This window comes from Puma concolor, chromosome A2 (assembly GCF_028749965.1).
Source record: "Puma concolor isolate L17-30 chromosome A2, mPumCon1.1.hap2, whole genome shotgun sequence".
In the NCBI taxonomy this organism is placed as follows: Eukaryota; Metazoa; Chordata; class Mammalia; order Carnivora; family Felidae; genus Puma; species Puma concolor.
Window position 1 is genome coordinate 111,521,011 of NC_141668.1, and position 22,249 is coordinate 111,543,259.

General features: G+C 52.0%; 1 protein-coding gene across 1 annotated transcript in view; it reads right to left on the reverse strand.

Moving 5' to 3' along the window:
- The window catches only part of UROC1 (urocanate hydratase 1), a 40,308-nt gene extending 20,359 nt beyond the window's left edge, over positions 1 to 19,949 (reverse strand). The window contains exons 1-9 of the mRNA XM_025921887.2: positions 19,760 to 19,949; positions 9,826 to 9,956; positions 8,651 to 8,744; positions 7,600 to 7,659; positions 7,148 to 7,276; positions 6,929 to 6,990; positions 3,322 to 3,388; positions 3,091 to 3,234; positions 1,115 to 1,203 (exon numbers count right to left, since the gene is read on the reverse strand). Coding sequence (XP_025777672.1) covers positions 1,115 to 1,203; positions 3,091 to 3,234; positions 3,322 to 3,388; positions 6,929 to 6,990; positions 7,148 to 7,276; positions 7,600 to 7,659; positions 8,651 to 8,744; positions 9,826 to 9,956; positions 19,760 to 19,885 — 902 coding nt within the window. The 5' untranslated portion in view covers positions 19,886 to 19,949. The remainder of the gene's footprint in view (positions 1 to 1,114; positions 1,204 to 3,090; positions 3,235 to 3,321; positions 3,389 to 6,928; positions 6,991 to 7,147; positions 7,277 to 7,599; positions 7,660 to 8,650; positions 8,745 to 9,825; positions 9,957 to 19,759) is intronic.
- Positions 19,950 to 22,249: the final 2,300 nt, after the last annotated feature.

The window sequence follows — 22,249 nt, forward strand, 5'->3', positions numbered from 1 at the left end:
GCTGGTGAGAATGCAGAAGGTCACTGAAGGCACTGTGTGCCAGCATAGGGCCTGAGGCACAGGGACCTCTGAAGGGTGTCCACTGAGGACCCAGAACCGTAAGGGAAACAGAGACGTGAATGCCCCATCAGGGAAAACTGAGAACCGAGATGACAGCAGTGATGAGCCAACTCGAGGCAATTCACAGAATCAGGACCCTTGCCGTTAGGGCTCTGATTGGGATTGTTCTAGAAATCGGTCTGTGTCTTCCCTGGAAGTATGACCAGACGGGCTGCTTAGGGCACTTTGCTGAACTGACGGGAACTGATTTTGTGGTGAGTGTGTGTGTGTGCACGTGGATGAGTGCATGCACGTGTGTGCCAGCGTGTGCGTGCGTCCGGGATGCTAAGCAGCATTCACAGGCATAGGGGGCAGATCAGGCCAGACCCATCTGTGTCCCACCAGCAGTCTGGTATGTCTCCTGTATTTAATGGAAGCTCATCTGAGAGTTTTACACAGCGGTTGCCATGGGGCCAAACTAGGATTTTCAAGAGATCAGTGTCAAGCAGTATCCGATCCTAGTAATGGGAGTATTTCTCAATTTGGTATGTACTTGGACATTTTCCTCCAAGCCCCCTTTGAAGCCCCCTGGGTAACTGATCGTGGCGGGGCTGGAGAGCCGCTGTGTGGTGCATCCTCCCTGCACAGAGCTCAGGTCTCCAAAGTGTGTCGGTTGAGAGCAAGCTTCAAAAACGGCATCAGATCAGCAGCCCCCAGGGCAGTCCTTCCCCCATTCCCGCAGTTTAGCCATCAAACCGGAGGGCAGTGTTGCCGACACCCCCCTCAAACAACCAGACCACAAGTGGGGAGGGAGATCGGCTTACCCCGAACCTGGTGGAGTCACACCGAGGAACGGTTCTGTCTTTCAAAGTTTCATTTCCCCCCAACAGATGAGGCGAGCACCTAATATGTGCCAGGCTCCGGGCTGGGCACTCAGGCCACAACAGTAAGAAATACAAGGCACAGCCTTCGCTCAGCCTGTGGCTGAGTATCAGGCATTTAACAGGCCCACATACAGCAGCCCAGCCTCCGGATCCCTTCTGTGGCCTCCCCAGGTCCAGGTCAGGTGCCATACCTGAGTCTTTCAATGCAGTGGTCCAAGCTGTCGGTCACTTCCATCAGCCATCCTTGCTGGTGGCGTTTCATGAGGGCGGCTTTATCCACCTGGGACCACGAGACACAGGGCCACCCAGTCAGTCACTGGGCATGTCAGCCTCCACCAGGAGGAGGCCATCCCCCGCGTAGAGCGCCCATGGCAGCACAGGTGCCACGAGCTGTTTTCCCGTAGTTACTCCCCCTCCTGCATTCCTTGTCAACAGAACCTGGATTTTCAGGGCGACACCGTGGCCCCACTCCCAGCTAACTACAACTACTCTTTCCACTGTCTCCAGCGTCCCTTTTAGGGAAGAACTTCCCTTCGATCCAAAACTGACCAGTGAGGTAAAAGAACGAGTTTCTGAGGTATCATTTTCCTGCTAAAATCGAGTCAGTCACAGGTGGCACCTTCCCCCTTCCTCCTTTCTGCCTTCAATGTAGATGCGATGGCTGGGGTGGGGGCAGCCATTTTGAACGCACGAGGGAAACCCAAGAGAATCTAGCGATGTTGGCCCTGACATCGCGGAGCCGCTGAAACAATGCCAGCACTGCGGGCTGCGTGAGAGAAACAAAACCTTATTTGTGCAAGCGGCTGTAGTTTGATTTTACTATTGGCACCCAGGTGGGCTCCTAAGAAATATAAGAATGTATGACACAGGCTTAGTACTAACTGAGTATAAATCACAAAGGTGGGTGCCTCTCTCTTTTTAGGATTGCTTATTTGCCATCTGGGAATTTTATTACAAATATGTACTGCTCTCTCTGTGGCAAACAGTTTTAAAAAATACATGCTGTATTTAAAACAATTTTTTAATGTTTTTATTTATTTTTGAGAGAGAGAGACAGAGCACAAGCAGGGTAGGGGCAGAGAGAGAGGGGGAAACACAGAATCCAAAAGCAGGCTCCAGCCTCTAAGCTGTCAGTGATATGGGGCTCAAATCCACGAACTGTAAGATCATGACCTGAGCCAAAGTTGGACGCTTAACCGACTGAGCCACCCAGGTACCCCGTATTGTTTTTAAGTTTATTTATTTATTTTGAGAGAGAGAGTGTGCGTGCAGGAAGGACAGAGAGAGGGAAAGAGAGAGAGAGAATCCCAAGCAGGCTCCCTGTGGTCAGCACAGAACCCGATGCGGGGCTCAAATTCATGAAGTGTGAGATCATGACCTGAGCCGAAACCAAGGGTCAGATGGTTAACCGACTGAGCCACCCAGGCGCCCCTGTGGCAAACATGTTTTGAAGATACAGGGGGAAGTAGGTGAGGATGAGGGTTGAGGATGAGACGAGGGGAAGTCAAAGCTTTTTAAAAACATAGGCTATTTTTCTGCAGATTCCAGGGGATGAGCTAACGTTAGTTGCTCTAACTTATTTTCTATATAGGGGCCAAGGGCAGCCCCTCCCCACAAATGTGCCACGTTGGCATATTGATTATTTTAAATAAAAGTTGCTTAAGGGACCCCGTGTACAAGGACACTCAGGCCCTCCTCTGTCCCCTTGGAAGCAGGAAATATATCTCCCATGAGAAAGGTACCCCCGACCCAACCAAGGCTTGTCTTAAAGCTCCTCGCCTCCTCTCCCTGGCTCCCTTCCTCTCCTTGGCTCTACCAAAGAAAGCTGTAAGAACCAATGGCCAGAGGCTGCATGCACACACCTCTACTGACGTCTGTTGCCCTCAGCTGACTGACCTGTTCGAGCTGGGGGAGGCTATGTTCATCTCCAGGGATAAGGGGAGCGGTGCCCACAGAAGGTCAGTTTCCCGGGGCTGGGGGGGATCAGCAGGCATTGACCGTGGGGGAAGATGGGCACTTTGAAGGCAGGAGGCATAGGCTGCCATGGGAATCCACCCTGGGAGGCTTGGAGGGCTGGTGGGGGGGTGCAGGAGAAGAGAGGGCTGTGAGTGGGGGCGGCTCTAGACTGAGGGAGGACGCAAGTGGGCAGAGTGCCTGCTGGGCTCACCTCTGCTATCACGCCGATACAGCCCACGATGACCGCGGCTTTGGCCTGAGCGCCACTCATTCCGCCCAGCCCAGAGGTGACAAAGACCTTCCCAGCCAGGTCCTTGACCCCCAGGTACCGTCGCCCGGCATTCAACACGGTGAGCTGCGGGGAGAAGAGGAGGAGTTCACTCTCCACTCCAGCACGTCCGCCTCCCACCCCCGGCAGCCAGGCGTGGCCCCTGTTTCTCACCACTGTGCCATGGACGATGCCTTGGGGACCGATGTAGCAGTAGCTGCCTGCTGTCATCTGGCCGTACCTGACCACAGAGAAGGCACGCTCAGGGCTGAGCTCGGTGCCAGGCACAGCTTTAAAAGGCACATGCTTTAAAATTCATTTTCGATTACCCCAAAATGCATTCCTACGTTTTCCTTTAAAAAAAAGAAACCATTATAGAGAAAGCTACAGTCCCCCAATTCTGGTCCCCTCTGGCCTCTGGGACCTTTTATACACAGATTTTGATCTGTTAAACACTGTAATATAAGTGGCAAAATCACTGTGGGGGCCATTTGGCCGTAACGACGGAGGCGGAAGGTGATCTGGCACCTTCACTTTCTGCGTTCACGTCCATGTGAAGACAGGCCCGCCACTGTTCTCGGCAACTTTGTTTGCGGTGGCCAAGCCCTGGAAGAGCTGGAGCGCCCAGCACGGAGGAGCGAGAAACAAACGGCAGCGTAAGAACACAGCAGAATGCTTCGTGGCAAAGAAACAGACCAAAGTCTTCCTGTGCCACGTGGCTCAGTGAAGAAGCCAGATGTGAAAGAACCCATTCTGTGGGATTCTGTTGGCCTGACATTCAATGACCTCCAATGGGGGGGGGGCTACCTGCTGGAAGGAGGGCACGGAGCTGCGGGAGGCAGGGGTGACGCCTTCAGAAAAGGGCGCTCACAGAGCAGCACACTTCATTCAGGTTTGTGGGCTATGCCATCACCGAATGGCATTGGGGTCACTGTTTGCAGGTGGGGTTATTGTCGTCATTAGTATTCGTATTATTTACATCAACGGCCTCATCTTGTAGGTATTGGTATTGCTTGTGCAGCTGGGCCCCTCACCTGCGGGGGCTTTTCCACCTCAGCACACACGGGTCCTGCTGATGGCTACTCATGGTTCCACACTGTGTGTATCAGAAACCACAGAATGTTCCCCTGCCCCCTCTGATCTCGTTACGCGAATCACACTGCAGTGAGTGACCTCCTGTCTGCCTCGCTGGCCCGGAGAAGAAACCAGGAAGGGGTAGGCCTCAGTCATCAAGTGCAAGTATGTAAAATATTACTAGACATTGTCAAATTCCAAAGTGACTGTCACCAGCAATGCATGAGAGTGCCTGTGTCTATCCCTTGATAATTACCAAACACTTGAATATTTTTGGCAGTGCATTTTTCTGGGTTTTTTTTTCTGTTGCCTTAATTTTACTCTTCCCTGGGGACCCCTGAGGTAAGCGATGCTCCAAGGTTTACTGCCGCTTGCTTTTGTCCTTGGTCCATTTCAACTCCCTGTCTCTTTTCTATTGGGTTCCTGTCGCCCAGAAACTCTCCCCAGCCCCTCCTCTCTTCTAGATCCTATTCTTGCAGGTGTGAGTCTGAATGCCAAGTCTATCCTATAATTTAGATAAGGTACTGGACCACGTGGAACCTCTTCATCTTCTTCCAAAAAAGGGGGAGGCATTATCCTTACCGTGGAAGGTTGTAGGACTGTTATACAATATAAAAAATGGTTCTAATATAATAGACATCCACCCAGGGAGATGAGTGAAACCATCAGAACCCCCCACAAGGCCGCATGGACCCCCTAACCTCTGCCTTGGGGACCCATATCCACTTAAGCAGAGGGCCCACGGCTCCCTTTGTACCACATACTAAGGGTGTCCTCTTGATTGTTTTGTGAATTCTCATGGATCTCTTTGAGGCAGGAGCTATGAACAGACAGGACCCAAGTTCCAAGGTTATACAGGGATACACTGCCGAGCTGCGAGCTGACTTCAAATCCTTCTAATTCAGTCCTTTGTGCTCAAGTTACCCACTACATGCTGCTCCTAAAATAACTCTAGGAGGTAAAATTGTGGGATCAAGTTTCCTGCACTTGGAACTTTGACCCCAGTCGCTAGGTATAGTCCTCCCGGCCACCCCCAGCCTTGCTAGACCCGCCCACAACCTGCGACCACCTGTTTTCCCACATCCATCCTGGTACTGACTGTTATCTTGTAACCTCATTGTGTCAGCCTGACAGCTTGGCTAAGTTAAAGGTTTAAACCCCTTCCCGCCTGTGTGGGTGATTTGCAGCCATTTTAGTCAATTGCCCACAGCACCCGGGTCAATCCTCAGGTGCAGCAGACCAGGTCTGACTCTGCAGTTCTACTCTTTAAACCTCCGTCCTGAATCTATAAAACAGAAGCACGCCACCTTGTCCAATGTCACACTTAGGAGGCAGCAGGTCCAGGATGCAGACCCTGTCCCTCTGACCCTGAGGCTGCTTCCACTGGTAAAGAAGAGGCCATCAGGCCTCACAGTAAATAGTAGTAACAGTAGCTACTTAGGACCAACCAAAAAAGTAATAGGGTTTCTGAACCTCAGTTTCTTCCTCCACAAATTGGGCCAATAAGGGTGCCTAGGTCAGAAGTTTGTACAGAGAACCAAACACCATGGTATCTATAAAGCTCACCAGGACACGTGACACCTGGTAGTGACGATTATGATGATTAGGTTGTAAAATCTTAGCCTGAGGCTTAATTGGCTCCCAATACTACAGACCTGATCACCCCTTGTCCCTGGCAAGAGTCCTTGACCCCTTGAACTAAGGACTCACTCCTGAACTCAGGAAATGCCTAGACGATCCTGCCTGTCAATTTCTTTTAGAAACTAACTAAGGAAAGGCTGAAACAGGAAAAGGAACATTTGAGAACAATATAAGCCCTGCCACAGATGAATCAGAAAATGCCTGACAGTTACTTCATTATAATATTAAAACCACCTTCTGAATATTCATCCTGAGCCCTCATAAAAGAAGCCTGCTTAGCCTGTTGAGAGAGTGGCTTTGGACATGATTCCCCATGACCTCCTTATTCTGATGCTTAAAGTGACCTTGTGAGGCACCTCCACCTGGTGTGGTCTTTGTGTACAGCTCCCCGGTAGAGCAGACCCACTTTGGGCCAGGTAGCAAAGAGCAACACACCCAGAGATCCGTAAAAATGTACAGATCAGGACATTCACTGTAGCGTTCTTTGTAAGCCCAAAGAACCTGAAACAACCCAAATCAGGTGGCAAGGGGGCTAAATAAATCATGGTACAACTGCACACTGCAGGTAAAACAAGAGTGCATTAGACCCACGTTTCCTGAAATGGAACAGTCTCCAGCTATACCGTCCAGGGTGGAAAGGCTGGTGCAGATGGCATCCATAATGGTCTACCTGACTCTGTATGTGCATGAGAAATGTCTGGAAAGACACAATGTGAAATGAGGAGTCTAGGGTGGGAGAGGGGTTTCCTTTTCGCCATACCTCTTTTTAAAATAATGTTCCGGGGGTGGGGGGAATGTTTGCAATTCAGAGCACGCATTGCATTAATTTTATGACAAATGAAACGGTTGTGCTCTGTATTTTGGGGTTTGGGTTGCACAGGTGCACATATTTGTTACACTCATCAAATGGTGCACTGGGATATGCGCCTTTCATGTAAATTTCACTTCCGAAGAAAAAAGCCCTGTAAACAAATACTGAATTCCTGGCGGTTGTATCTGCTGCTTACTTTGAGGCTGTCAAAAACCAAGTTGGACAGATGCATGCATGGAGAGAAACAAGACTTACATTGTAACTCCCATAGCAAAGAGCTTCTCATACTCTGTCCGGGAGGAGTAGTTGGGAATGACCTGGAAAAGAGGAATGGGAGCCAAAGGCTGGGGATGGGGGGGGGGGGGGGGGGGGAGGGACAGAGCCCTCTGAAACAATGGGGAGGCAGGTGTTGGGGGCACCTGGCTCTCCTGCTGCCCCCAGGCAGGCACTGTGCCCGGCTGCCCCAGGACCCACCATCCCGTTGGTGATGACCAGCCTGGGGGCCCCGGGGCTGCTTGGGAAGAGGCCCAGAGGGTGTCCGCTATACATGACCAGGGTCTGCTCCTCTGTCATCTGTGACAGGTAGGACATCGTCAGCCAGAACTGCAGGGGAGAGCAAAGCATGGAAGGCTCTGTAAGTGGGGGGCCAACACTGAGCCCCAAGTCACCACCCAGGCCCAGAGAGCTCCCACAGCCCCAGCAGTCCTGTCAGTGCCCTGTCCCTTCAGGCCCTCATTAGTCTCCAGCGGCTCCTGGTGCCTCGAATAATGCCACACATGTCCTGAGGGCCTTTAGTACCCCCAGAATGCCCAGTGTCAGCATCTCAGGCATCAGGGAGGCAGAGACCTGAGTCCCGAGCCTTAGATTGTTAGATCCTACCAGGCCAGAAGATGTGGGGAGGGGAAAGGCCATACAGTCCAGCGTACCTGAGCCCAGTTGCTGAACACCTGCCCATTTCCTCCATAGGTCACGAGCTCCTGGGGAAACTGGAGAAGACATGGTGTCATCTGAGATGGGGGTCTGGGAAGGGAGGGCCCCCACCTCTGTGCTGTGCCCAATGGCTGATGGCCCTTGAAGAAGGAGTGTTAAGGGCAGGGGGAGAAGGCAGAAAGGGCGAGGCCCAGACACAGTGACCTCTGCAGGAACACTGGCCCCCACCATGACCTTGTAAGAGCTCAGCGTGAGGTGAGAGTCAGAGCTGGATCTGGGATTGCTTTGGGAAGTTAGCCCAGGGTCAGTGTCAGGGGTCTGTCTTGACCAGGTTCTGGGGTCAAGGCCAGGGCTGAGGAAGCTCTCACCTCTGGGTAGAATATTCAAATTCTAGGATCATATTGCCCTCAAGTATAATACTTAGAGACTCACCCCTGAAAAGGTTATCCTTTATCAGATATGAGTATCTGATGTACAGACTGGCTCTCAAGGACCCCCATGACAGATGCATGTGGCCAGACTTGCATCATCCACACAATAGTGTGGCTATTGAGCACTGGAACCATGGCTTATTTGACATGCCCTACGTGTAAGATTCACCCCCAATTTCAAAGACTTAGTAGGGAAAAAGGTTGTAAAATGTCTCAGTGATTTTTATGTTCCATGTTAAAATGATAACATTTCTGATACATTGGCATGGACAAAATACAGGAGTAAATCTGTTCATTATTATTTGTTTGCTTTTTCATGTGACTTTTAGAAGTTTTGTGTTTTTTTTGTTTTTTTTTAAGAAAGTTTAAAATGCCATGTGTGTCCATCATACCAACGTTGATATCTGGAGGTTCATGCTGTACTCTAGTTACAGACGATATAGCCACCGGGGGGAGCCGGGAGAAGGGTCTATGGTCCCCTCTGTACTATCTTTACAACTTCCTACAAATCGATCGTTATTTCTAAATAAAAAGCTTAAAAGCATTACATGTATGTCTTGAGTTACATTTCTATTGGGCGGTGCTGGCCCCTGCCTCAGTTTCCCCCGGCTGTTACCTGGGCTACGGCAGGGTCCAGGTTGTTCATGATCATGTGCATGATGGCTGCAGCGGCCCTCGTCCGGCAGGGGTACTGCTCGATTGGGTAGGCCCTGCAAGGGGAGTCCAGCCACCAGGTGTGACGAGGGGAGGGCACGAGGCTTCCGGCCTGCTGAAGCCTAGGCCCTCCCTGGCCATGGCACAGCATCCGGCCACAGAGGTGTGCACAGCAAGACCTGGTATCCTGCAGAAGCCGCCTGGGAGCTGCCGGCAGAAGGCGGTTCCAGACCACCTAGGCCGGCCCACTCTGGTGCTCACGTTGTGTTTTACACCCCTGCCCTTCCAAGGATGGCAAGTTAGGCCCCTACCGCACCCGGGCCACCCCTCCCTCCCCCTTGGCGGGCTCCATCTGGGAGAAGATGGACTTCAAAATAAAGCTGAAGTCTGCTTTCCAGAAGCATCTCCTCTGGGTGGAGTTTATTATCCATCCCTTCTTTCCTTCATGTCACCAGTGCTCCTGGCATCAATTCTAGAGCAGATGCCAGGCCAACAGGCCCCAACAGGAATGAGGGGACATGGTGCCTACTTGATGGGGAGAATGACATCCCCTGGGGGTGGTTCCAGACAGGTCTGGACCTCTGGCACATTCAGGAATAAAGGTGCTTGGAGCGTGAGCCCTGGGCGGGGGCAGCAGCATCTGGGAACTGTGAGAAGGGCAGATCCTTCTGGCCCCCTGCTCCCAAACTGCTGAATCCACAGTGTGGGGTGAGGCCCAGCCATCTACATTTTCACAAGGCCTCCAGTGCCATGCACAGCTCAGCCTGAACCGAAGCTATCTCCTTACTTCCTGGCAGGACAAGACATGAGGTTTAGAAAGGGATTTTGTACACAATTTGGCTCCAGAATTGCACAGGATTGACTACCCAGGATGGTAGGCCAAAGCGACCTCTCTGGAAAGGATTCCCTTATCGTCTGGCCAGGCTGGGGGGCCTGCAGCCAGTGCCAGGCTACAGACCCCCACAGGTGACAACACAGCCATCATGCCCTCTCCGTGTGAGGGGCATTGACTCAGCACGCCACAACTCAGCACGCCTCCTGGTGTGGACAGCCTGCACTTCCCCCTGCTGACCCCTGAATCGGCCCCTCCCTGGGAGCTTCTGGGCCCCCTTTGGAGCTGCACCTACCAGTGCTCACCTCATTTTAATGTCGGGGCAGAACCGGTACATGTAGATATGCCCGTACAGTCGCAGCTCCTGGGCAAACTCAGGGGCCAGCAGCTCCTGGGCGTCCGGGGGGAAGTAGCGCAGGGCATTCTTCAGTGCGAGCTGGGGAGTGGGGGGAAGAGGGGTGAGGGGCAGCAGGGGGGCAGAGGATCTCCAGGCCAAGGATCACGAGGCTTCCATGATGGGACATCCTCCTTCCCTACTCAGAAATCCACGGCCCCATCCAGAGACCACCTAGTTCTCACTCCAGGCCCATCTACAAGGTCGCCTCTTGCAAGAAGCCTTCCCAGATTGCTCTCCCCCTTCACATAGGCAAACGTCTAGGCCCTTCCTCGTCTTGCTCATGGGAAACCAGACTGCTTGATCCCAGTCAAGGACCAGAGGGTGGCCTTCCCTGAGGCTTGCAGCTACACTGGGAGATGCAGACTCAAGGGCAGGAAAGAGATGTCCCAGGAGCTCACAGGCACCTTGTGCAAATGCAGAGAAGCAACCCTGCACCAGCGCCCACCTTGGCAAGCCGCGTCAGACAGCGCACACTGCACATTTTCCTCCAAATTCAGGCAGGCCTGGGGCAGGCCAGGAGAAAGAAGAAACCTTCATAGGGCTTCTCAGGCAGCCCACCTCCCAAGCCCCCAACACTCCTCCACACATCCCTGATGTTCCTGGTCCTGCCGCAGGGCCTCGGCACTTACCTCTCTGCCACCCTGCCTTCTCTTGGAGGGTCTCTCTCTTTACTCAGGCCTCAATCCAAATGCCCCCCTCCACAGAGGCCTGCCTTGACCCCCCCCCCTTGACTCCTAGCCTCTCTCCCCACCTCCGTTTCCTTCCCAAGCTTTTCACTGCTGGGTATTCTACTGGTTGGTTGTTTCACTGCTTACAATCTGTCTTACTAAGCCCAAGGAGGGCCAGAGTTCTAGCAGACCCCTTCATAGCTCCCTTCCTTCCAACACCCGGACTGGAGCCTGGAGGCAGGCAAAGCTGGGGAGGCGACCAAGGGTATCTGGGTGGAGGTTGAGGCCATTTATGCAACCAGCTGACCCTGGGGAGCAAACTGTTTTGGGGGTGGGGAGCTGAGGAGCTGAGAATGGTGGATTTATTGCCTACTGAGGGGGAGAGGTGGTCTGATAACCTGAAGACAGGTAGGCTTTGGACACAGGGAGGCAGGAGGTGACGGGAGAAGGCCAAGGCCCAGGACTGGGGACACCAGCTTTGGGCAGGGGTAGAAGTTCCCCCAGGGAGATGGTGCTGGAAGTCCAGCCAGGAGCACGGGTTCCTGCCGGCCAAGGGCAGAGGGCTAGGAGGAGGGCGGCCTGTCCGAGGCACCGAGTGGTCCGACACTGTGTGGGCTAAGACACACCCCAGGACTGAGTGACAAGGATGTCACTGGGGCCTTAGCAGCGGGGCAGGGTGGGAGGAGAGAAAGGAGAGGGGTAATCCGGGAAGGAGCAGATGGCAAGAGAGGCAATGAAGAAAACCCCAGCTCAGGGTGTTACAGAAACTTGGGAAGGTCTGCAGACCCACTCCCTCATTTAATTTTCATGTGGAACAAAAGCCCGTCATCCCTTCTCCCTTAGAAAAAAGCTGATGAGAAATGTGAGTTTCTCCCTCAAGAACAGTGGCCAGGAATACCCTGCAGCAGGAGGGTGTCGAAGACCAGCTGACGTGGGGGTCACCCACAGGATCTGGTGTGGCCTCTGCTCTGCGTTCCTCACCAGTTCCCAGGTGCCACGCTGCTGGCCTGGGGACCCCACTTTGGGAGCCGCTACAGGACAGCCAGGAGGATAAATGATCCCAGCAACATGCAGCAGCCGGGTTGGCTCTCCCGACCCGCTGTTGAGTGAAAGAAGCCCACACCTAAGGGACATACTGCCAGCTCTGTTGAGAGGCTGTTCAGGGGCAGGTGTGGCTGAGCCACGTGTTAGAGGTCAGGCCAGCAGTTCTCCTTCAAGGCTGGGGTCTGTTCCCCGCTCCCCGCACCTGTGACAGACACATCTGTGCACACGTGGTTTCCGTGGCTTTCTGTGCATGTTGTACCTCAACACAAAGACCGTTGTTGTTTTCTAGCTGGTGTATAGCTTCTAACAAGAGCTTGCAAGTGAAACTGAACATTTAAAGAGAAGTTTTGAAAGCAATATATCACACACACACAATCCACACAATATATATTACACGCACACACACACAATCTACACAAGACTTGACCTTACTACCCAACTCCTAATATATTCTATCCTGTTCTAGCTTGTTTTATTTTGCTTTCTGATGAATGCTACTTGCAACCCCCTAACCAGATTTCACAACCTGCTAAGAGGTGGCAAGCAGTGGTCGGAAAAAAAACTGTCTTCACTGTTTCCCCAGCAGGGCTGGCTTCACTACTGGGCCTAAACCTGGTGTTCTTACTAAGGACCTGGATTCGACCTTGTCGAATGCTTTTGCAACCTTGTTCAGCTAATCACATAACTCAAAACATACAACAGAGGTTCCTGTCAAAATCAATGGTTCTTAAATTGTGTCAGTTGATAGAAATGACTAGGCCATTTTGCTTGCTTTTCTTGCTTGCTTTTCTCTTTCTTTCTTCCTTCCTTCCTTCCTTCCTTCCTTCCTTCCTTCCTTCCTTCCTTCCTTCCTTCCTTCCTTCCTTTTTCTTTCTTCTGTTCTCTCTTTTTTCTTGAAGTTTTTATTTACTTAAGTAATCTCTCTACCCAACATGGGGCTCCAACTCACCACCTGGAGATCAAGAGTCACACACTCCTCTGACTGAGCCAGCCAGGTGCCCTTTGGCCATTTTTCAAAATGTCTTTAAAGGCTGTAAGAAATTCAGTCTGTTCTGAAGGAAGAATGCATGTGTGCCATAAACATAACGGGGATTCTGGCAAAGTCCGTAGCCTAAATGCAGCACAGAAGCTCTGTGTGCTGTATTTCCCCTTGTATAAGATTTCCATTTTGTGACCATTGAATTTTTCTTTATCCCTGAAATTCACTAATTTAGTCTAGACCTGTCTTTTTTTAATTATTTTTTTATTTTTTAATTTATTTTATTTATTTTATTTATTTTTTTTTTATTTACTCTATCCCAGAGTGCAAGTGGGAGACGGGGCAGAGGGGGGAAAGGGAGGGAATCTTTTTTTTTTTTAATGATTATTTATTTTGAGAAAGAGTACATGTGCATGAGAGCAGGAGAGGAGCAGAGGGGGCAGAGAGAGAGAATCTCAAGCAGGCTCCATGCTGTCAGCACAGAGCCCCACACAGGGCTTGATCCCATGAGCCCTGAGATCATAACCTGAGCTAAAATCAAAAGTTAGACACTTAACCAACTGAGCCACCCAGGCACCCCAGTCTAGACATGTCTTAATGTCAACTATTCTATATCAAGTTTTCATTTTTTTTCTGGGATAAACGATATCCTTTTATCTACAATTTCATGTTTTTACTTAGTTCAGGAACATTGTCTTCTATTATATTTTTGCTCAATAACTTTATCCCCTGTGTCTAGAGTTACCTAACAGTCAGGCAGTAAATGCTTCTTCAGTGAAAAAATCTACAAAGTAGCAGCTCTGTTTGCTGACCTGGGTCACTCTTCTGAGTCTCTGGTTGGGAGTTCTCAGAAACTTCATGTCTGCCCAAGGTCCGCCAGAGGTCTGAGGCAGGCCTATGGGGGGCCTGGGGGCCCCCACGGAACCTCGGAACCTCAGCAGAGGAGGCTCAGCGAGGAATGGGTGGGTGCAGTGACGAGGTTGGGAGCCCCCATGATAAGCATGGGGACAGCAGCCAGAGTTGAGTCTACCCTTGGCCCTGCCTCCCACTACCCGTGTGAACTTGGGCCGGTCACCCCTGCCTCAGTTTCCTCATCTCTTGGCATGGCCTACTCAGCTGGGTGGTTGGAAGGATTCGATGAGCAAACGTACATTGTGTAGCATACAGCGCTTCTACTCACCCACTCTTTTGAAGATCCCTAAACCAGAACCTAAGGAGTATTTCTTACTTCCTTCCCTGCCCTGGCTTTGTAGCTTCCTTGTTTGCAGGGCTTCAGTTTATTGTAAGATGCCACAGCACCCACAGGGAGCACGAGTAGGCACCCTACTTGGCAACTCACACCCTGGGTGGTCAGCTGGCATGCTAATCACAGGATGCTCCCACAAACACTTCACCTCTCCATATCTCAATCTACACCAGAGGGTCTGCTATTCCATATCTCAATCTACACCAGAGGGACTGCTATGCAGCATATAGAATGTCAGACATGGATTTTCACTGGTCAAATTATGGCCCATTAATCATATAATGCATGTTCCAAGTGGGCTCTTTTTGGTGAAATCAGATGTATTCAAGACACATAAATTGGAAAGAATATTCCAGACCACCCCCGTTGCCTTAATAGGCCTAAAAATCTAACAAGCTCAGTTAGGGCCAAAGGATTGATTCATAAAATGTTCCAGGGTCAGTCAGCAGGTTGGAGAAGTCTGGGTGCTTGACAGTGTGGTGGGCAGAATAACGACCCCCAAACACATCTGCCTCCTATTCCCCAGAACCTGTGAATTTGTTTAATGACAAGGCAAGAGAGACTGCAGATGTGATTAAGGTAAGGGTCTGGTGTGGAAGATTATCCTGCATCATCCAGGTCAGCCCTATGTATCCGCCAGAGTCCTCGTAAGAGGGAGGCAGGAGGGTCTGAGTCAGAGAGAGAGAGAGAGACCTGAATTTGCTATGCATCTGGCTTTGAAGACAGAGGACGAGGCCACAAACCAAAAACTGCAGGCAGCCTCTAGAAGCTAGAAAAGGCAAGGAAAGAGATCCACACCTCCTCAACCCCCAGAGCCTCCAGAGGGAATGCAGCCTCACTGCATATATTTTTTAACTTGACCCTTGTACAATGCATTTATTGCTGCTGAAAATATATTACACGTATGCATAAACTAGGCTGATCTGATATGTAATATTTGCGTCCAAAGAAATGAGAATCACGAGACTCAGTAAGACAGCAACCGAGCAAGCCTGATTTCCATATCCTTGCATTTGCGCTAATGTTTCTTGCTCGTTGCCCAAGGAAACCCATTTCAGCTTTCTGACACCCACCGTTGTAAGACAATAAATTTGTGCTGTTTTAAAGCTGCTCTGTGTGTGGAGATTTATTACAGCAGCCCTGGGGAAATAATGGACAGGGACAGGATCCTGTCTTGGGGACAGTGTTACTTCTGCCCTGAGCAAACCTTTTCTGCGTTGGTGGCTGATCAGCTAAAAGGATGCCAGCCTGCGACTTTGTTTATAGCTCACGGAATGGGTGTGTGTGTGTGTGTGTGTGTGTGTGTGTGTGAGAGAGAGAGAGAGAGAGAGAGAGAGAGAGAGAGAGAGAGAGTGTTTGGCTCAGGCCTTACTTCCATTCTAACCTGGCAGTGTGCTGGTGGGGCAAAACCCACCTACCTGAAAGTCGTTGGCTGTCACTACGTCTACCAAAAATGATGGCCATGACTGATTTGGTGCAGCCTTGTTTGAATCACCCCTGTCCTTGCACTCACTCTTGCTCAGGCTTCATTAGGTCTGCTCTGGCCTGAACTGGAGCCAACCAGACCAACTAGGAGGGTCCAAACTGAGGCTCAGACTGTTCCTAGCTGGGGATGGGGTGGCCTCTGCATAGGCTGCTGCTACGGTGACCCAGCTCTTCCTACCTCAGTCTACACCAGAAGGTTGGCTACATCACACGTGCACGCTTCACCTCTCTGACCTTCGGTCTCTTCTTCTGTAAAAAGAGCACACTGATAGCACAGGGCTGTCTTGGGGACTCACTGAATCAACACGCTCGGCACAAGGTCTGGCACACAGAGGTGCCGTGTGAGTGACGACTGTCAAAACGATCATGTCCCACACTCATGGCCCTCCATGCTGCCAGCTCTTTCTTCTACTTGGGTCTCTGCCCACCCTGCCCTTCTAGACAATCTGTCGAAAGCTTTTATACTCTCTTTATAACTATATATATGTATATATAGTTAATGAGCAGGTTTATGCTCCTACTCAGACACCCTCAGGGTCTCCCCATGACTCAATCAATAAAGTCAACACTGTTTTTGGCTTTCAGGGTCCTCTATAACTTGGCTGGGCCTGACTCTTCAAGCTCCACAGCCAGCTCGAGCCTACACAGGGCTTCCTCCACCCCTGGTATACTTTGGCCAGGCCCATCTCTGCATTGTCACTCACTGCCTCCCTTTGTCTACAAATGGCCTTCCTTCTTGGACTGAGTCCAAGAACCTTGCCTATGTTGCCAAGACTGCCTCCTCCAAGAAGCCCTCCTAGGTTTCTCCTGCCTACTGAACTCTTGTAGGATTTGGTGGAGGCACTTAACAACATACCAGTTCATTCAGCAACCCAGTACCGGTGTCACTGAAGATCCAGAAATGAACCCAACAGAGCCCCACTCTTAAGGAGTTCAAGATAGTGTGTTATTAGTGATGGGGACACAGACACACTGGGGTGGTCTCCAGGTCTGGTATCTGATGTCCGGAACAGTCCTTGTGGGTGGGGCAGGGTTTGGGGAACAGGTCACTGAGAGTAACTGCGTACAGGGTCAGGGGGTAGCTGAAGACATTTCGGGTACAGCAACCGCTCCTGTTAGATGATGAAAATTCCTGCACTGTAGAAGTCGTCTTGTGTTTGTGCTGAAAACGCATTGCCTAAAATGTGACAGCCAGACTGCCTATGTTTAAACAGAGAAATCTACTGAAAGAAGAGCAGAGAGTGAAGCACACCAAATAATGGAATACTACCCACCAGTTAAAAGGACGGGTAACTCTAAACTCGCCAGGAATGAACGTCCAAAAAACTGATGTGTATAGATTGCAACCACTTACATGCTTAAGAAGGACACACACGCATATCGTATGTACATAAAACACATGTGGAAGGATATGCAAAAAAAAAAAAAAAAAAAAAATGGCCGGGGCGCCTGGGTGGCTCAGTCGGTTAAGTGTCCGACTTCGGCTCAGGTCATGATCTTACCCTTCGTGAGTTCGAGCCCCGCGTCAGGCTCTGTGCTGACAGCTCGGAGCCCAGAGCCTGCTTCGGATTCTGTGTCTCCCTCTCTCTCTCTCTCTCTCTCTCTCTCTCTCTCTCTCTCTGCCCCTCCCCCACTCACGCTCTGTCTCTCAAAAATAAACATAATTTTTTGTCAATGGCCTATCAGGAGAAGTAGGGAACTTACACTTTTATAAGACTTGAGCTCCTCATCTTATACAATTATCTGGAAAGTTTATGTCAAAAATCAAAGAGACACATTTAAATCTAAACAAAAAGAATAGAAAGCAAGCTGAAGGAAAAGCAGAAAGCGAGCTGCTGGCGGATTTGGAGGTTGCTGGGTTCGGACTGCCTGGGAGAAACCGCTTGTGTTTCTCCTCTGAGGCGAGTGTTCGCACACAGGACGCTTCTGTGACTGGTTTGGGGGGTCCCCCCCCGACCAATTCTCCACACCAGCTGGGTGGCCCGAGCGTCATTCTGTTCCGACATCATCTGCCTGAGTCAGCTGAGACCCCGAAGGTTAAGGGCTCAGTCCCACAAGACTGCCCCTCCCACCTCAGATGCCATCACACACCCCCAGGCTTTCACCTGTACTGGGGACCAACCCGCTAAGTACCGGGGTTCCCACCGCTTCCCTCCTTGGGTTCAGTAATTTGCTGAGCAGCTCGCAGAACTCAGAGAAACGTGTCTACTGGTTTATTATACAATAAAGCATATGATCAAGGGTCCGGATGAACAACCAGATGAAGGTACACAAGGCAAGATGTGGGGTGGGCCCAGCACCTCAATGTGCCCCGCAACCAGCTCTCGGAACCCTGAGTTATGGGATTTTTATAGAGGTTTCAGCATGTAAGCATGATGGATGATTAACTCAATTTCCAGCCGTTCTCCCCTCTCTAGGGAATGGGGGGGGGGGGGAGGGGAGAAAGTTCGAAGCTTCTTATCTTGGAACAGTCTTTCTGGACACCAGCCCCTATCTAGAGTGGCTTCCTTAGAACAAAAGAATTTCCCTATCACCCAGGAAATTCCAAGGAATTTAAGAGCTCTTTGTCAGGAGCTGGGGTCGAAGGAAGGGAGGGTCAGGGTAGAGGTCAACATCCGTCCTTCTTACTATCTCACCAACCTAAGGCTGGCTGACCCTGGCACCCTGAGGGAAGATATAGCGGCTTTCAACAGCCCCAACTCCCGGACCTGCAAGCAAACGGCGACCTACACAGGGCAAGGCTGAGGTGGCCCAGCTCCTCAGCTCCCGAGTGCCCCCCTCCCAGCACAGGACACCATCACGCAGCTATAAAGGTGTCACCTGAGATGGGCAGGTGACAGGGCCCTCCATGCCCTCACGGTCAAAGATTGAGCCCTTGGCGCCCAGCAGGGAGGTGACCCAAGGGGAGGAAGCTTGAATGACTATTTTGACGTAGTTAAGCTGGGCGAGATAAGCACCATGGAAGAGGAGGCGGAGCCAGGCCCCCAGGGCCCAGGCCCCCCACTGCCCCTGCACCGGAGCTGTCCAGTCCCACCCCAGCGCTCTCCAGCGCCCTCCAGCGGCCTGGCCCCACACTTCCCCTGTGCCTGCACTGTCCAGTGGTGCCCCAGCTCCGCCCAGCGTCCCCCAGGGCCCCCCTCGCAACACCCCTTACCCCCAGCACCCTTCCCCCACCCTTCTCCTGCCCTAGCTCTGCCGGGTCCGCCCCAGCGCCCCCCAGCGCCCCATCCGTGCTTTGTGAGCTGCCTCCGCAGAAAGTTTAGGGGGCAGCCACTGAAGGGCGGCAGTCTTCACTTAGGGTGGGGTTGTGTGATTCCTTTTTTAATGTTGGTGCCTATTTGTATTTTTTTTACTTTCCCCTGCACTGTTCCTGAATTTCTCAAGTAATTCTGAGTAAAGAAAAAGGAGGATACTTTATATCATTGTGCCACCTTCTTTATTTCCTCTGGTCTCCTCCACTGCTCCGTGGTGTCATTTTCATCCCCAGTTTACGAGGGAGACAAGTGCGCTCCTGGACGGTCGGAGCTGCCTGGGGTGCAGGCTCGAGCGCCCCCAGTCCTGGGCTGGCTCCAGATTCTCCAGGCTGTGGGTTATGGTCAGGGACACCTCGGCAATGCTTTCAGCAGCACCATCCCGCCCCCGCTAGGGTTCTAGCCTTGCTGGCTGCACACTCACTACAAGACTGGGGGGAGGGACACAGAAGCGAAAACAAGAGCTGACCTGCTACGTTGTAGAACTTCAAAGTCATGTGCGTGTCAGGGGTGGAAGGGTACACTTTGGGGGCGCTTGGATGGCCCAGTTGGGTGAGCAACCAACCTGTGCTTAGGTCATGATCTCACAGTTTGGTGAGTTCAAGCCCGGCGTCCGGCTCTGTGCTGACAGCTCTGAGCCTGGAGCCTGCTTGGGATTCTGTGTCTTCCTCTCTCTCTGCTCCCCTCTCCACGCACCCTCTGTCTCTCACTCTCTCAAAAATACATTAAGAACATTTTAAGAAGTAAAAAAGAAAGAAGGCTACACTTTGTTTACACCAGCTTCACTCCTCTGACTGGAAGCAGCCACAACTCCACTGCCTCCTGGCTGGGGGACCTTGAGCCTCAGGATCCCCATCTGCAAATGGGTACCCTAATCTTGCACCCAAGGATGAACGTTGGGGAGAGAACGAACTACAGTAGGCGTGAAGAGTGCAGAGCAAACACATTGGACCCCCCTGTCCCACCGACACCCCCTCTGGGTGCTCTTGGACACCCCCTCTGGGCTCTCCTGGACACCCGCTCGGGGAGGCTTGGCGGTGAGGGGTGGGAGGCTGAGTTGAGAAGCTGCAGCTCCTGCGGAGAAGCAGGAACAGAAAATGCCCACCCGGACCATCTCAAGGACACCCAGAGGGCAAAGGGCCCAGCAGGAATGGCGCCCAACTTCTTACCTGCTCCTCCGCAGGGCTAAGGCCGGGGGTCCTGACGGGTGCGTGGGGCACCCCAGCCCAGCGTCCCCGGTTTTCCGGGAGGGGCCGCAGTGGCAGGCCAGAGCATAGCGCCTGGAGGCTGGACATGTTTGGCTGAGACTGAGACGGAGGCCAGCTCTGTGGGGAGGCCAGGGAGAGACTGGGCAGTCATGGCCCAACTGGGCGGGGACCTCCTGCTCCAGGCCACCTCCTCCAGCCCCTCATTGGGCCCAGGGCCTGCAGAGGGAGCCATGTGTGGGTCATTGGGTCATTGGCCCCTCGCCTGGCTGCCTGCAGTGTTGACCCGAGGTGGGGCTGGTGTTCTGGGTAGAGGCAGGCTTCACGCAGGTGAGATTGCTACGTATTGGTTTGTTTGTCCTGTTAGCGAAGTGTTGGCCTTGAGGGGTTGTGTTTCCCAGGACGCGGCTTTGGAGGGCTGCTGGGGCTCTAATGCGGGGGTTCGCTTCGGCAGCCTTACACCAGGCAGGCGATGCTGGGATTTGTGTCTTGGTGATGGGGAGCATGTGATACTGAGGCTGGCACAGAACGCGGGGTCTGTGCAGAAAGCAGGCAGCGCGCCTTGTACCCCTCCTCCCTGCCACTCGTGCAGGGGGCACGGCAGAAGCCCACCCAGCAGCAGCTGTACCCTCCTCAATTCTCACATGCTGCTTCATCCCCTTCCCAGAGCTCTCTGTAAAGGGCCCACATGGAGATGCTTCTCATCCTCGATTCCATTAACAACTTACCAAAGAAGTGCTCCTTATTAGCCTTATGCTACAGATGGGGAAACTGAGGCCCAGGTGGCACTCACACAGCCAGGAGGCGACGGCAATAGAATCCTGGTGGTCCTAGGAAAGCAACCCATCTGGGCGTGAACCCAGCTCAGCTCCTGACCAGCCCTGTGGCCTTGGGCCCTGTCCCAATCTACGCAAGTGGGTGGTAATTAATCACTGGGCTGTAGGAGGCACGAATGGGTTGTGTAAGCACCCAGTGCAGTACCTGCGCGGGGCAAGGTGAAAGGAACAACAAACATCTTCCTAGTGCTTACGCTTCTGAACACATCACATGACCCAGTTCCCTTTGTCCCCTCATCGGTCCTGTGGAGTTCACTGTCCCATTTTACAGGTGTGAAAACTGAGGTCGAGAGAGGTGGTGGGAACTGGGTTAGTCACACGGTGAGTCACCGGAGGTGCTAGGATCTGAGCCCTCAGAACCCAGAGCTCTGGCTCTAGCCTCCCTCCCAGTCACTCTTGCAGGCCCCCTACCACAGTGACGGTGCTGTTCCTGGGGTCTACGGCATCTCGCTCCTCCGAAAGAAGAGCGAGAAGAAAGTCGCTCAGCTTTGCTTTTTGTCATTTATCCATTCACTTGATCTTTCAAACATGATTGAGCACCTTCCTAGTCAGGCACTATTCTAGGCCCTGGGAACGAACATCCTCGCTACAGACACTGCCCCCTACCCAGCTGTGCCTGCAGTGTGTCTAGGCATGTCTGGCCTTGACTGCCAATGGCCGGCACCTGCATCTCTCTGTTCCAGGGCTGCTGCTGGTGAACCAGCACCTGCTCTCCCCCTTCAGAGGCAGGCTTGGAGGGCTGGGGAGCTGACAGCCCTGTCACCACCTGTCCCAGGAGCAGCCCTCAGCCAGCAACAGATGGAGGGAGGTTGGTGGATAAATGCCCCAGGTCCCTTGCACCTCAGCAGGGTGGAGGAGGGAGGCAGGTGGTAACTCAGGGGAGTGCTCTATACGATCTGCAGAGTCTGTGCACAGTCCCAGCAGGGCTGTGCTGAGTTGCCCCCATGGGGTATGGTGCCCCGGCTGGTTGCTTTCCTTGCCCGTCCCCCTCCCCGCCCCCCTCCCTGCCCCCTGAACAAGACAGTACCTCAACAAAGTAGCTGTGCACAAGCCTCCTCTTAGGTTTTGTTTCCCTGGGAGACCTCATCTTCTGGTGGGTTAAGATAAGCCAGAACTCAGTTTTTGTAGAATCCTCTGATTTTTAAATGTTTACAATCAATTAAGAAATGGTTTTAGGGGCTCTTGGGCATCTCAGTCAGTTAAGCGTCCAACTTCGGCTCAGGTCATGATCTCGAGGTTCGTGAGTTTGAGCCCCGTGTTGGGCTCTGTGCTGACAGCTCAGAACCTGGAGTCTCCTTCAGATTCTGTGTCTCCCTCTCTCTCTCTGCCTCTCCCCTGCTAGCACTCTAGCTCTCTCTCTCTCTCTCTCTCAAAAATAAATAAACATTAAAAAAAAATTTTTAATGGTTTTAAACATTGTACTGGACAAGATGGATGCATTGTATCAATGTCAATATCCTGGTTGTGATATTGCAGTGTTGCAAGATGTTACCAGTGGGAGAACCTGGCACATGGGATCTATTGTTTCTTACAGTAGAGAAACCTACAAGAATCCCCAAATACAGAGCTTAATTTTTTTAAAAAAATCATGCAAGCTGGTTAAAAGAATGAGGATCTC